At 58.1% G+C, this 15,809-nt stretch overlaps 2 protein-coding genes across 2 annotated transcripts; both read left to right on the top strand.

Moving 5' to 3' along the window:
• VOLCADRAFT_97525 (uncharacterized protein) lies at positions 1–2,621 on the top strand (the record flags this gene model as incomplete). Its single annotated transcript, XM_002956489.1, has 5 exons — positions 1–179; positions 308–437; positions 528–608; positions 894–1,218; positions 1,615–2,621. 5 exons carry the CDS (start codon positions 1–3, stop codon positions 2,619–2,621), a joined length of 1,722 nt encoding a protein of 573 aa, XP_002956535.1.
• Positions 2,622–4,373: 1,752 nt separating this feature from the next.
• Positions 4,374–12,889, top strand: VOLCADRAFT_97524 (uncharacterized protein; the record flags this gene model as incomplete). The annotated part of the gene is made up of 8 exons (XM_002956488.1): positions 4,374–4,406; positions 4,600–4,712; positions 5,014–5,093; positions 5,346–5,404; positions 5,920–8,539; positions 9,087–9,141; positions 9,197–10,271; positions 10,730–12,889. 8 exons carry the CDS (start codon positions 4,374–4,376, stop codon positions 12,887–12,889), a joined length of 6,195 nt encoding a protein of 2,064 aa, XP_002956534.1.
• Between the last annotated feature and the right edge of the window lie 2,920 nt (positions 12,890–15,809).

Below are 15,809 nucleotides of genomic sequence, written 5' to 3'. Positions count from 1 at the left end.
ATGAAGACGGAGTCTAGCCGTCGCCGCTTACGTTCGTGTGATTGTTCTTCATCCTCTGATGAGGACGGTTTTGATGAGCTTGGGAATTTTCAGAAGATCCAGAAGACCTTGTCTGACCGTAGGCATCGAAAATTGGCCATCGACAGAGAGACAACTTCGCGGAGGCCGGTGTGGTTCTGGTGAGGACCTTACATTTGGACAGGACAGACAGGACAGAAATGAAAGGACATTCATGAAGTTGCCCTAACTTCATACCAGTAGGTCCAACCTCAGCAAAGGTTTCTCTGACAAACCATTAACTTCGCAGGAGTGAATTTAACAACTGGTGGAGGCAGGAGCTTGATCGCCTTGGTAAACGTCCTGGAAAGCCAAGCATCGTGCAATGGTATGAACTGAACGCAACGCGCGTTTGGCCTCAAGACACACCAAGCTTCACGGTACGTTCCAGTGTGCGGCAGTTGCAATCATAAACAGCAGATACTTGGCAGACAGGAAATTATTCGGGGACCAACCGACTATGGCTGCAGGAGACACGGCTACATGCAAAATGCCTCCGGTCTACGGAGGCCGTCCGTGACTACTTTCGCCGGTATCGGGCTGCGCGCAAGGTGGGGTACCATCTGTCAAACAGCCAGCTTCCAGCAATTAAAAACGAACATGGACCTGAGGCATTCGCTCGGCAAGCACATGCATTGCCAAAAGCATGCTACGGGTTCTCCACACCAGCAGGTTACAGTCATCACCTGCCCGCCATGCACTGGCGATTAGAGGCCCGAAAACGCAACTTATGGCCACAACTGCATGTTACCCAAATATGCCGGAACCGGCCTGACCCAGATTAGATAACGCGATACATAAATCCTATCTCTCCACCTCATGCCCTTTCGTGACAGGAACAACAAAACGAGCACGCTGCCGATGGACATAGCCATGGAGGCGCCGCTACTAGCGGTGGCGGCGCCAGCGGCGACACGTCCCACATCGGCGCTTCCCATCCAGACCGTCACCACTGCAGCGCTCGCATCAACAACACCGCATCTGAGGAAGACGCGCCGATGGACCCTGCTGCCCTCATCGCGCAGCACAACATGCTGATCGCCAAAGCGCAAGGCCAGCAACAGATCCAAGCTCGAATTCAAATGCAATCGGTGATGTATGCCAGCACCTGGAACCACCCGCTGCTGCCATTGCCGCAGTGCAGCAGCCGCGTCGGCGGCGGTGAGTTACCTAGTACCTCCCTTTCCAACGGTATGGTTGCTGTCGGAGACTTTCGTGGCAGCAGCGGGGGCGGCAGCAGCAGCAGCGAGGCGTGGCGAGCGGGCGGCCAGCGGCAAGTGCCATGTACGGGTGTCGTGGGCGCCAATATGGAACCGCGTGACTGGACGCTGCTTGGCAGCTCTAGTACCAGTGGGACACAATTTCAGCTCAGCAAGCCACCCCTGGCAGATGATGGACTTTCCTTCTCAGCAGCGCGATCCGCAACGGAACATCATCAGACACCGGCATACCCACCGCACATGTGCAGTGTACCGCTCCTGGACTCCATTAATATGGCAGCAGACGCAGAGCGGGGCGCCCTGCATGAGAGGTTGTCCATGGCCGCCGACTACACAGAGGGTCGGAGTCTAGCGGGAGGGGCGGCAGCGCAGGCCATTGCCGGCGGCGTTATGTGGAATCAGCAAGCTGGAGGGAAGGAGAAGCGCTGGAGCGATGAATCGTCGGCCACAGACCGCGGCACCAGCAGCATGTGCAGCAAGCAGCATGTGCGGCAGGTGGAGGGGGAGGACAAGGTTGTGGCGGAAGAGCAGGGTCTGGAGCATATTGCAGGTTCAGGGGACGACGGCTCCGAAATCGATGAGGATCAGGAGGACCTGGAAGGGGGCTGTTGGAGGCAGCAGCCGCAGCAGACCGGGATGCCATTTTGGCGACAACGGCCCAACACCTTTCTGCCGCATCACAGGGGCGCGGAGCAACAGCCGCACGATGGTTGGGCTGAACGGTTACCCAAACTCGAGCAGCAACAAGCCATGGCGTGCGCGCCGGCCTCTCAGCAGCGATCCCAATGGCGGCCTCCCTCCTGCGACTCGATGCCCACAAATACGATGCCGTATGGGTCGGACGCAAAGCCCCATGGCGCTGCCTGTCACAGCAGCGGTGCTTCGTTCACGGTTCGGTCCGGGTACCTCGCATGGAACAGTACCGCTCTTGCACAGCAGGAGCAGCAGCAGCTCTTGCTCCGGGATCGACATCAGGGCCGGCACCGGCTGCTGCGTGTCCGGGCTACGAAGTGCGCTGACTTGGTTTCACCGAACTCGCTACTGATTCCCGCACCGCCGCTTCCTGTTGTACCAATGCGCGCGGGCGAATGGCTGATGCCTCCGGGAGGCGCGGCGACGGCAAGTCGGCACAAGCCAGATGGGTCGCTTGTCGAGGCCGTCAAGCAGGTGGAGCAGAACCAAGAGCAGCAGCAGCAGGAGCAACAGCACATGCGTGAATGGTACGCTGCCAACGGACGTGGCATCGGTGGCATGATGTGCATCGATGAAGGCGATGAGATGGAGATGGTGGAGGATGACTCGGACAACGATGACGAGGGCGTCCCGGAAGTCTTTTGGGACTAGCTGCCGTCGAGGTCAAGTAGATGGCTGTTGCTGCTCGGGGAAGGAGGCTGGTGACTACCGCATGGTGCAAGCATCTGGGACCAGCCCACGATGGCTGCGATGGCAGTTTTGGAATAAGAGGTTCTTACTGGGTGGAGAGGACCAACGGATAGGGTAGCGCTTCTGTTGATAAATTGGACATGACTCTCTTATGTCCGACTGTACATGTGCCCGGCACGAAAATGATTGACAGCCCCTCTTGTATGTTAATGTCCACGCTTTGCAATTTTTCGTGTGTACTGCAAATCCTCGGGGCGTGACTAGGGCACTCGAAGCGATAGGAGTGACAAGGTGTGTGGTGGCAGGACAGTGGTTTTGTGAGCCCTGGACAGGGCCGTGGCGAGGCACGGTAGAGGAAAGGGCACTGCTGGGAACTTGCAGCTGGGTGGTCGGCGTCAAGTTCAGGGCACTCGGAAACTTGCGGTAGCGTCGTGTGCGAAATAATGGCCTAAGCAAGCATGTCCTTATTAAGCTCGTCCTTGAGTATCCATATCAGCCCCATGAAAGGCTCAAATGTGGCTTTGGGGTCATCGTGGTATCTTCTCAGATATCGTATCTAGTCTGAAAATTGTGGCATGCAGATTGACTGTTAAGTGCTAACTCGGCTCCGAAGGTACATACTAAGGGTGCATTTCCAGTGCGGATTAAGGCCAGGGATTAGGGCACGGAAGTCCTTGGTACGAGCTTACCACATAGTTTTGTTCCATAAGGGAACCAAAGGTTGAAAAGGCGAGGTAAGTTTGCCAACAACTTAGCCGTTTGAGCAGGTATCGATGGAGGACAGAGGGTTAATCCCTGGCCTTAATCCGCACTGGAAATGCACCCTAAATTAGCAGGTTGCGATACACCGACCACATCCCGCTTATCAGTGTGGTCTGGCGTTTATTATTTTGCGATATCGCAGTCGTAATCATCTTGTGTATGATTTATTGTCTATCCCTTATTAGCCTGATAACCTTCTAATATTTAGTAATTAAAGTTTGCTTGTTATAAGCAGGTCAGGTGCGCAAGTTATGGGCTGCTAGCATTCATTATGCAATGGCAATGCTTGGTTCTGTTAGCAGTTGATTAGTGGTTCCTAAATAGAGCGTGCCAGAAGAAGGCTGTTCTGGAACAATGGGAGGCATTGAAAGGATAATTGTGTCTTTCGCATCTGCAGTATACCCTATTACGTTGTACTGCGGCAGTTCACGTGGCTATTAGCTATGCGATTGTGAACCCAAATTCCCAATAACGACAGCCAAGATTATGTAACTTTGCATTTTCTGCCATCGTCCTAATATATAGACTGTAAAATTCTTTATATGTAACCAATTCCGCGATTGAGTTGTGCTAAAGCTGGAAAGTTCAGATCCTTAGCACTGCTGTGGAGGTACACGCGTCGGAAGTCTGTAAGCCCATAACATTTACTAGGGGCCAAGAAAATTAAACATCGGGCTCAAAAGTGTCGGTCAATCGGCGCATTTTGGATCCATTGACTTTGAATTGTACAGTCTATCTGCCTTACTCGCAGCAAATACGTCTGATGTAGCTAGAACAAGGATAGTTTGCAAGTCACCAGCACCTATGTAAGCCGTAGTAAAGATTAAGACACTTGACTGACATTGACTGACACTGACCGATAGGCAAGTCGACCATGGCTACTCCTCCAGCCTGACTCTTCCTTTGACTCCGCTCCTTCATCCGTCACATCCGTATTACATTTGAAGGATTATGCATGTCAATCGGCCGGCGCGCTCTGCCGGGGTGAGCAAGCGCAGCAGCAATCGGCAGCAGCAGCCGGCAGGCAGCTGCTGCAACTGCGCCTACACTGGACCATGAGAAGCATTAACGTTCCTCGATTTACAATAGGATATTGTACTGACTCCTAACCGCTTGCGGTCTGGAAGAGCAAAGTCGTTTGGCCGACTCGGTGTTTGCCATGTTATCGTGCTCGCAGGCCGGTGAAGGCGAGGCTCGCAGGCCCATCGGCTATTGGGCCGAGTTTAACAATTGGTGGAGAACCAGATTAAGTGAAGATGGCTGCAGGCCCTCACAGGCGGAGCTCGCTCAGTGAGTTGTGCGGTCAGCGCAAAGTCAGCGGCTCAGCTAGGACGCAGACTGCAAACCTCAACTCGCAGCTCCGCCAAGCTACCTATAATGCATTCTGTTAAACATCATAGCGTATTCCGGTAGATTAGTCCTTGTTATGCCACCCGTGAGCATGCATGTCTCCTCGTCTACGCCGAAAGAGAAGGCGACGTGCACATCGACATAATAATGTCATTCGTGATTGCCAAACGCCGCGAAAGGACCTTAATTTCAGCAACGCCGAAAGCTTTCCTCAACGCGACGCTTCCTTTGCTTTTCACAGGTGGTTCGAAGCCAACGCGCCTATTTGCTGGCGCCCCGACGAGATGCCGAGTTTGCAGGAAGTGCGCACCCACGCAAAATGTAAGCCGGAGAGGAATTCACTCCACCAGTCCAACTCAATATGACCTCAGATGCAAAAACCTTGTTGAAATGCGCGCACCTGGCCAGCTCAAATCCTTGCCGAAACAGGCCTATGCTGCACCGCCTCCCAGACCAGTCAGAACCTGTTAAAGAATATCTATGGCATCCTGGCGCACTCTTCCCCCCTGCCCCCTGCCATGCATACACTCCTAGCTGCTGGTGACATGTGCGTGGCGTCGTCTTGTGTTGCAGGTTTACGGAGCACCGAGCAAGTCCGAAACTACTTCCGAAAGTATCGCGCTGCACGCAAGGTAAAACCATGAAGCTTCGGGGCGGGCAAGGGCGAGAGGGCGCTGGTCGTGCATGGTCCGACGGTCTCGGAGCCGACGCACAGAAAGCTCCTTGACATGGAAATGGAGGCAATGGACCGGGTGGACGCTACAAACCGACTTCCTTCATGGCCCCAACGGCGAAAAATGAGTGGACACAAGTGGCAGAGTTATTGTATATATGAATAAAGTTACGGTACTGGCGCAATCCTTGACAACCTTTTTTAAGTGAAATCGCAGTCAGACATGTCGAAAACCTTGCCCAGCGGTTGTTCTCTCCCTATAAGTAAATTTCAAATTCCATATAAATCACGTGCCCTCGATCCCAACAGTCAAACAGCTGTTCTGGCGCTTCATCCCACCGCTTTCCCTTCGCCTCGCTTTTTGTATTGGGATTTAGTATTTTGCTATTTTCCTCCCAGCGGATCTTTAATTTCATTACATTCGGCCCCGGCTTCTGCACCTTCCATGCATAACTGCGCCCATTGCCTGTACAGGCAAGTTCAGCTAGCGTGCGAGTTTCGGGCTCCGACTCGGAGAGTGACGGCGCTGCACCATCCGAGTCTCTCTCCATGTCGCTATCCGCGCTCAGATCCCGCCTCACCGTCACCGGCGGCGCCGGTCAGCCCGTTGACCTGAGCATCACCTCACAGCCATCCCGCGCCGCCGTCACCACCGGCGCCGATCCCCGTGGCCTCCTGCCGTACGTCTTCGGCTCCGGCGGCGGCGCGGGGATTCTCTTCACAGGCGCGAGCGGTGCGCTGGCGGGACTGGCGGCGCTGCAGGCCGCCGCCGGCTCCTCTGCCGCGGCAGCAGCAGCGGCGGCGGCGGTGATGCCCGGCGCTGGCTCGCACGCCGGTGATGGCGGCGCCGCAGGTGGTAGCTCCCCCCCTCGCGTCTGCAAACCCTCCGCCAGCACCTGCACCGCTCCCCTGCCGTTGCCCGGGCAGCAACAACCCCAGCAGCTGCTACAACAGCAAAACGGCAGCGGCCGGTTCGTGGTCAGCGGTAGCTCCATGAGCGCCCTTCGTCATGGTGGACCGGCCACCTCGGCTGCCGCCGCCACCGCCGCATGCCGATCGAACGGTGGACCTTTGCCGCCCGTCGCTGCCGCCGCGTCGGGGCCGGTAGTCAGCTTCTCAAGCGGAGGCTTGCCACAGTACTCAACACACGGAGCAGGTCCCGCTCGAAGCATCGGCGGCGGCATCGTTCTGCGGCTCCCAGCCCTGCAACGCACCGCCTCCACCGGCGGCGGCGGCGGCAGCACTTCTAAGCCACGCGGTTCCACCCCCACGAAGCACTCCACTCCGGCGCCGCCAGCACCCGCCGCCAAGCGCCAGGCCACCGCGCGCGCAGCTTGCAGCAGTGGCCAGACGTCTTCCGTACATCTAGGGGAGTACGGCGGTGCCTATGCGGCGCCGTACGTGTGCGTGCCCAGCGTGAGCGGCGCAAGCAGTTTGGCCACCAGCCGGCAGACCGCTGCACCCGGAACGGGGGCTGCCGCCGCCGCCGCTGCGGCCTGCTTCCCAGCCACTGTAACCTCCGGTATCAGAGACAGCAAAAATCTTATGACTGGTTACGCAGCCGCCGGGTACCACGTGGGGGATAACAGCAGTGATGGCGGGGCCGGCGGCGGCGGCGGCGTTTACCTTCCCATCGCCGCCGCATCCTCCTGCCCTCACAACTTGCAGCACCACTTCCAGCCGTATATCAACAGTAACACCGTTCCGCATGCACTGGGGCTGTCGATGGCTGGCGCCTATTCAAGCCATCCGTTCCCAATTTCTATGGCCATACCCACTGATGTCGCCACCGCGGCGGCTGCAGCTGGTCCAGCTATGGCCGCAACAGCGGCGGTTGGCGCTTCAGTAGCCGCTGCCGTCGACGCCGCCGGCGCCATGACGTCTGCGCCGGCTCCAGGGGGCCTGTCTGCGCCTGGAGGACCTGGCCCAGTATTGGAGCAGATCGCCTGCGACGCCGCTGCGTTGTCACCCACTCGGGCTTTCTTCCATGAATGGCATCAAAGTGATGTGGACGATTTGCTCGTAGATCTTCCGACAGACGCCGACGGCGGTGGCGGCGCCGCCGCTGGTGACTTGATCACTCCTTCCGGCGGCGCGGAAGCAACTTCAGCGGCCGTTATGGCGGCGGCAGCGGAAGGGTTGACGCTGTCGAACGCCGTACCATCGGCCGCTACCGGCGGCGGTACTGCAGGTACCGTGCAGTTGGCAATCAGGGCACCAACGGCTTCTCCGGCAATCAACGTGGCTAACATTACTGCCGACGGCGGCGGCAGCGGCGGCGGCGCCGCTGCCGCCGTCGTACCTCACTGCCTTAAGGAAGAGGGCGCCGTTGGATGCCGTCGCGCCGTGGTTGACTCCAAGGAGGACCCTTCACTTGCAGTGTACGGCGGAGTGGACACGAGTGGAGCCGCCGGCTCGTCGCTGCCGCTGCCGCCGCCTCTCCTGCAGCCCGCCGCCTTCTCCACCGACCCCAGCGCCAACATAGAGCACCCACCAGCTCCCTGCCTGCCAATATCGCTCATGCTTTTCCCTCAACAACCCTCCTATTCCTCCGTGTCACAGCTTGACCAGCAGCAGCTGTGCTCTAAAGTCCAACAACCGAAATCCCCACCATCCCCACAACATTCACTTCCGCCGCCGCCACCGGCTAAGTCCCAACATTCCCACCTCTCCCAGCAGCAGCAGCAGCAGCTGCTACAGCAGGCGCCGAACCGCGCCAGCGCGCATCAAAGTACGGCAGCTTGCCCGGATGCTGCGATACGTTGGTGGCCAGATCCCGGAAGCGATGTTGGCTCAGGTCTACCGCCCATTCGGACAAAGCTTCCGGAAGGGTTGACTTCTCCCAAGAAGCCGAACAACAACAAGGGCGCCGACCCCTTGAATCAGCAGCCGAACGACGGCGGCGTTGAGTCGGTTGATGCCGCCGCTGCTGCTGCTGGTGCTGCTGCTCTTCCGGGACCGGTAGCGGCCACTGGAGCAGGCGTTGGTGCATCGGTGTACGAGGGTGGAGGTCTATCGCCCGCAAGCGCCCACGAGCTGTTCGCAATCCTGGAGCTGCCGCACCTCCAAATACCCTCGTTGGTTGCAAAGGCAGGTGCGGCACGGCAGCAGCAACAACAACAACAACAACAGCAACAACAACAGCAACAACAACAGCAACACCGCCAGCAGCAAGCCCCTGGCGGGCAGCAGGCAGTGTCGCAGCCGTCACAACCCCAGCGCGGCGACCAACAGGTAATGTACGACGTGTCGTACGGGAGCTTTGTATGTGTGACATAGCTAGGTTCGGGCCGTCGGACCATGTACGACGGTACGGCAGGCGCTGAAGTACAGTTGGGTTTGTGTGTGTGTGTGGCGGGGTATGAGCAGCGCGGGACGGATATGAAACAGGGCGGGCCCATGCCGTAAGTGCGTGTGTATTGTTTCGCATATGCAATGGGGGATTTTGGTTGACACGTACTTCGCAGTGCACTGTCAAGGGGCAGTTGCGTTCCCTGGAGTGATAGCTCTTGCGTTGACGGATAAGGCAAGCATGGCTTGACTGCCAGTGCGAGGGTGTCGTACTCTTACAAAGTTAGGGTTCAATGTCTATATAAGTCGTCGCCCCTCTTACCATTTGTGCCGTACTGTCGTACCACCAGGCCGTCGCCGCGATGTCAGGGCCGAGCTCCCACCTCGACGTTGCCGCGCACCGAGGTGCCACCTATCCCCCCATGTCGTACCCGCCATGGCCCCCGCCGCCGTACGGCAGTCTACCTGACGCCGCTGCCGCCACGGTCGCTATGTCCCACGCGCCTTCCACCGGGGCCGCGACTGGGCCTTATCAGCCGCCCTTGTGCTCTCCATATCCGTACGCCAACACGAATGCACACTACCCGCCGTACGGCTACTGCCCGCCGCCGTCGTACGGCCTACCGCCGCACCACCCGTACTACTACCACCAGATGGCACCGCCGCCTTCCGGCGGCGGCTACGACATGTACGGCTGGTTGCCGTACCATCTTATGCCTCACGCCATGCCGTATCCTGGCGCGCCGTACCATGGATACCCCGTCGCCATGGGCTCCATGATGCCGCCGCCGCCGCTGGCCCCGGGATCAGCTGCCGCCGAATGCCCGTCCTCCGCCGTCGGGGCAATGGGCGGAAGTCATTTGGAAGCTTCCAGCGTTCAGATCCGTTCCTCCCGCCAAGGCCCCGCAGCCAGCAGCGGCGGCGGCGGGATAGGGTCTTTCCTGCCGCCGACGGGGGCGGAGCCGCTCATGCCTGGCCGGTACGTCTGGCAGGCCACCACCGGCGGCGGCGGCGGTCTCAGCAAGATCCGCCGTACAACTTCCGGCCATGTGGCTGCGGAGGGTGGTGAATGCAACAACGGTGGCGGTGGCGGCGGCGGTGGTGGTGGAGCCGCTGCTGCCAATGACACGATGAGCACCATGCACAGCCGTGTCGTACCTGCCACGTCGGCTGCGCGTACCCAGACGGCAGCACAGGTCAGCTACTGCTCCAATGTGCATCAATGCTACAGCCAGAGTATCGGCGCCGTACGCACCCAGGTCACGGCGTTGACGGGCGCCGATGTGGTGACGGGCGGCGGTGGCGGCGGCGGCGGCATTGAGGTTGAGGAGTGTGTTGAAAGCCGCGGCGCCGCCGTTGGCGGTAACATCGCTACTGCCGCTGCCCTCGGAGGTGGCTGCAGCCCGGAACCCGTCGGCAGACATGGTCACGGCGCGGCTACTGCCAAGCAGCATTTGATGCCGCCGCCGCCGCCACGGCAACCCAAGTCCGAAAAGGGAGGGATGCTTTTACCTGCCCACATGGTCCTCGAGAAGGTGGGTAGGTCGAAGGAGCGATAAAGGTAGCCGTGGTGGTGATGTTCGTGTTCTTACCAGGCGAAGAATGGTGGTGGTGCTGCTGCTGCTGATGATTTATGGTGTCTGCAGCCTAGGGGCCTTATGGGCCCCAGGGGCTTAATTAGGATACAGTAAAGGAGCTAGAGGCCTCGCACGGAGTAATGCGACGAGGTATTATGTGTGTGTGCGGCGCCTTGCTGCAGCGCTCGAACGAGAGGTGCTCGAACATCGGCACACATACACCACTCGATTGCACGTACGATTGCGCATGTATATAATATATATATTATAGCATCCCTTTCCTTTTTCTTCCCCTTCTTCTCCGTCGTCGCCTTTCTTAACCTGTCCTCTTCCCCATCCTTTTCCCTTACATACATACATACATACCCCTGCAGGGCGATCACCCCCACCACCATCACCATCACCCCCACCACCAGCAGCAGCATCCGGTAGGCGACCAGATCTCCGCGCTGGCCGTAGCGGCGCCCAGTACATCCGGCCTGTCGCTGGCCCTGTCGCTACCGCTGAAGCCACCGCCGCCGCCTGACTTGGCAGACTACCCAGCTCCCACAGGCCCCGTAGAGACTGACGCTACTGGTCTCAGCCAAGGCCCCCGCAACCTCGCAACAGCAGTTGCAGCAGCAGTGTACGACTCGAACGTCAGTCCCAGCTTGGGGCCGCTGCCGCTACAGCCACCAATATCAGCGGCAGCGGTGGGCGCGGGTGCTGCAGTTTCGCTAGGGCCAGGCGATGCCCGCGACGCCGCTACTGCCGCCGCCGACAGTGATGCTGTACTACAGCCGTCGGCAGTACTGCAACAGCAGGGACAGGCGCAGAACCCTGGAGTTGGGAAGGAGAAGGATTGCGAGTTTGCCAACGTCGCCGCTGCCGTCACTGCCGTCACCGCCTCGACAGGACGTGGTGTTGGAACATTACATGACGCCGTGAAGCATGTCAGCACCGCCGCTGGTTTGCCGGCACTGCAGCCACAGCCACCGCAGCCGCAGGCAGCAGTGCCGGCGGTCGATGAGCCCGCGGGCGCTGGTACGGCACGGGAGGACGCCGTCGACGCCGCTGCCATGGGAGGAGGAGGAGGAGGAGTCTATGTGTGTGATGACTCCGATCTTTTGGACCTTTCTTCCCTCACCGCTGGGCTGTTTTCTCCGCCGTGCAGCGAGGCACGTCGAGCGCCTGGCAGCAGCCGTGCGCCTGGCAGCCGCAGCGCCGCCGGCGCGCCTTCCACCGCTACAGCCTCTGGCGCCGCTGCTATCGGCGGGGCCCCCAGCCTTGACGCCACTCCCAAGACCGCCGCCGGAACTTCCCTGAACTTTGCCTTCACGCCCGTCAGCGCCTACACCACCTCCCGCTCACATGCCTTTGCAGCGCCACCACGGGCCTGTGCTACAGCCGTTCCCCCGCCGACGACGGCGTCAGCAGCAACAGCGGGCGGGCCCGCCGCTACTGCTGCTGCTGTTGCTGCTGCCAGCGGCGGCCACCAGCTGGACCCAGCGTCGCATCAGAAGTGCCCCACAAGTGCCCGAAGTACCGACATTTTTCGGGCCCTGGCCACGCCACGCACACTGTGTGGCTCGCCGCTTAATTGCTCTATACTTGCGTCTTGGCTGACCAGCCCCGCTAGCATGACCTCCCTCGATGCCTGCACTCGGCCGCTGAACATGCTACTGGGCGCTCTCGACGGCGACGATGCTGACGACAGCACGCGCCACGACGATGCTCATGAGCTGCAGTCTTCGGAGGTACGTCGGCAGCTGTTGGGGTTAGAAGCTGCGGAGGAGCGCGAAGCTCACGAGAGAGGTGGAGGAGAGGGCCGTGGGCTCCGACACGGGGTTACGGCTTCGAACGGTAACGGCGGCGCCGTCGTCACGACAGCGGAGGGCACAGCGGCAGCGGCAACGGCGGCGGCGGCCAGGTTTGCACTCGGCGGGTCTGGGGCCAGCGGAGAGCAAGGCGACAGCGGCGGCAGCAGTGCTCGCCCGCATCAACTCAAAGACGGGCATGTCCGTGCTGGAGATATTGAAGGAGGCGTGCTATGCATGTCGACGTCGGTCGGGGGTGATGATCCTAGCGGTGGAGCCGCCTCCGCTGCTGCTATTGCCGCTGCTGGTGACGGTGATGGTGACGTAGCCATCGTCAACAGGGCTGTACGGGCTGCAGAGGCAGCGGCGGCGCCGCAGGCCCCAGACTTGACGGCCCATATTCGCATTACCTACGTGCCAGTACGACAGCCGGGTACGGCAGGCGCGGCAGCAACAGTGGCAGTACCGACCAATGCGGGTCTCTGTACGGCAATGAATTTAAAGGAAGAGCGGCCGCTCAAGATGGGTCAAGAGTTTGATGCCGTAGTTAAGGGCTTTTGCGACGTCCGTGACCCGGTGTGGTATCAGTCGCGACACCATCAGCTTGTTGAACGGAGGGGACTCGTCGAGGCGCACGGCAATGAGGACGCGGACGCTCTGTGTTGTGGGCCCGATGCAGCGGCAGCTGTTGCGATTGCCGTTGCCAGCTCGGTCGACTTGGGCATATTGACGGAAGAGGAGAACACGCACGCTGAACGCGCGATTAGCGCCGCGTATTGACCAGGAACAATACTTCGGTTAGCCGCATAGGAGCAGCAGCAGTGTTGCGCCGTGCCGCGATCTAAACAACCTGTTGCCGTGCGAGGTTTTTGAGACGGATTTTTTAGCATTTCCCGCGCTTTTGCTGGTGCGGTGGAGGGCGCGCCACAAGAGAGTCAGCGAAGGGCGGAATGCCGCAAATTCACTTCGTTGGTGACCGCATCTGTACCTGGCTTTTGCAGTCGGATAGAAAAAAAGCGGTTTGGTTGGATCGGGTCGTTCTGAAGAATAAAAGGGAACTCTCGGATGTGGTTAGCGCGGTGAGTTTGTTCAATTGGGCTACTTTTCCTTCGCCATCTACGGCGCGTTTGTTTTTTTCCCCCGAGGCGGGGTATGTGGTTTACAAGCCATCTGTGGGTTCCGTTGTTTAAATGCTAGACCAGCACATAGCCCAGGTTTCTAATCTTAAATCCTTTCCTTCCTATTCTTGGCATTTTCATAGCCGCGTGAGCAGTATGGGCCGTATGTGTAGGTTAGATACGAATGCCCGTAGGTATCAATTCACGATGGAGGCAACACCTAATTAAGCCTGGAGGTTCACTAACGTCCAACGGGTAATGCCGCCATATCATTAAGCTGCAGACTTTGTAGGCGAGCCGCTCTTTTCTTTTAGTTCGCTGTGCCATTCGGCCATTAACATCGGCCATTAACAAGCGTTCCGTCCCGTTTTTAGTCCGAGTCGAGCATAATTGAGATGAAAAGGGTTGGAAAGATGAGGGATGTGCGGACATAGATCCTATCCTGGGCATGTGTCCTGCGACAGTGCGCCGGCTTTCAGAGCCGAGACGGATTTTCCCGGAAGGGTTTAGGGATTGTGGGTTGGCAATGGAGTTTTATAACAGTTGATGAAGGCGGCCGGCGGGTAAGGTTGAGGTTGGTGCTGCACGATCGTACGAAGAGAGCGGGTGGCTTTTGGCCTCCGTTACCTCGCAGAACACAGCTAATGCAGGCATTCACGCTGTTTGGGACGGCCTCAAGACCACTTTGCTGCCACGCGCCTTGTGGGCTTTTTTGCGTTTCGGCATTTGCGTTTGGGAACGGACAAGAAATCGCAGATTTTTTGTCTCTGGCCATTGCCAGTAAAATCAAGACGCCGACTTAGGTAGGTAAGCTTTTTCGAAATTGTATCTTACTGAACAACCTATCTGCGGATCCGTAGGTTCCCACCATGATCATGATCAATTGATTATCCTGTCGCTCGTGTACGCGCGTTTTAAAAAAGCGACAATTCGTCTGCGTGGTTTGTTGATTCATTTTGCTACTATTATGGCCGCCATGAAAAGAATGACAACGCATTATGTAATCGTTGCGTGCTAATGACCCCAGTCCCGAAGGATGCAAGGTCAAAGCTGGTCAAAGGGCCGGAGGGGAAGGAGTTTCCGAAGGGCAGAGTGGATTCGCTGGCCCACACAGACCTCGTCCCCAACACTAGCAGCAGCAACAGTAGCCCGCCAATTAATAACTCAACAGATACGACTGATCCGACAAGTCGCTGCTGGTGCCAACTAGTGCGGTAATTAATCTTTGAAAAATGTAACCTGTTACAATGTTATACAGAATTTGTTAGAACTCGTTTCAGCCGCAATTATGGGCCTCGCGTCAGTAAGTAACCTGGACAGCAAGCGCTGCCACAGAGCCCTGCTGCACATCGGACATCCGCTCATCTCAAACCTTGCTCACCCCTCATTTGACATCGGTCCGGCGTGTACATAAATGGTAAGCCTCACTTGGCCGCTGCGGCCGCTGGGGAGTCCTTCTCGGTTCGGCCGCGTCCGCGTTTCACTCCTGGACCGTCTAGGTCCCGACGTCTCGTCTGGGTCGAATGACCCGATACCTTCCAGCACGCGTCCTGCGGCCGCTTTAGGAAGCAATTTCATGCACTCCTAAAAACCCTAAGAGCAGAAGGGGGGTGCAGCATTCCGTAGAATTGTTGAGCGACAGCATTTGAAGCGTTTTCTTGCTCTTTAGGAGCGTTCCTGCAGAGATTAAGTACCGAGAACGGTGTACTGGGAACGGAAACGGCGCAAGAGATAGGTAGCGCTGTCACCCCGAGCTGCCGCCAGCCTATGGCGCCAGTCAAGTCTGCCACACCGAGGGAGTCATCCCCTCCACTGCCGCCCTACATTTGTCCCCAACTGCACGCCTCGAGTGCGTCCGAAAAGCACAGCCTAAATGCCACAGATCTGCGGTAAGTGTCTGTGAGTACATTGGCATACGTATGCATGTCGAAACATGTGCGTATGTATGTATGTCGAAACATGCACCGTGCGGATGGATCCCCAACATGCAAATAGACGCAAGGATATTACTACAGAAGGATCACAACACTACACAACCCTAGCATGACGTGATATGTACGGCCCTGCCAGGCTGCCTTCACGCCTTGCGGGCCCGCCAGTCCTTGCATACTAACGACCTCACGCACTCCGCGATGGTCGCCCACATCCAGTAGTCCCCCGTCTGCGTGTGCTTCTGCTACTGCTGCATGCGGCACTCCATCATTAGGTGTTGCGGCAAGACCTCGGTTGCTTTCCCTGCAGCTGCTGCGGTTGTGCACGAACGCAATTACTTTGCACGCTCGTACGACGCCACGTAGGCCAGTACGGTTAAACCCCTTTTCCTAAGTCCATTTATTATTGACCTCTTGACATTTGTAAAAATATTAAACACTACAGCGCAAATCGCACCTGAACTAACAGTGAAGGCCTAGGCCATAGGGCAAGCAAAAACACTAGCACACAGGCAATTGTGCGAAACAGTGAGTGTACGGTGTGTGATTGCACCGCACAGCATATGGTTTAACGCACAACAATACGTATATCTGTACGACCTATACGATCTGTACGATTTGTCCGCGCCGGAGAGCACCCGCAGGCGTCTC

Source organism: Volvox carteri (assembly GCF_000143455.1).
Source record: "Volvox carteri f. nagariensis unplaced genomic scaffold VOLCAscaffold_61, whole genome shotgun sequence".
Taxonomy (NCBI): Eukaryota; Viridiplantae; Chlorophyta; class Chlorophyceae; order Chlamydomonadales; family Volvocaceae; genus Volvox; species Volvox carteri.
The sequence above is the reverse complement of the archived record's forward strand: the minus strand, read 5'-3'. Positions and strand labels throughout refer to the sequence as shown.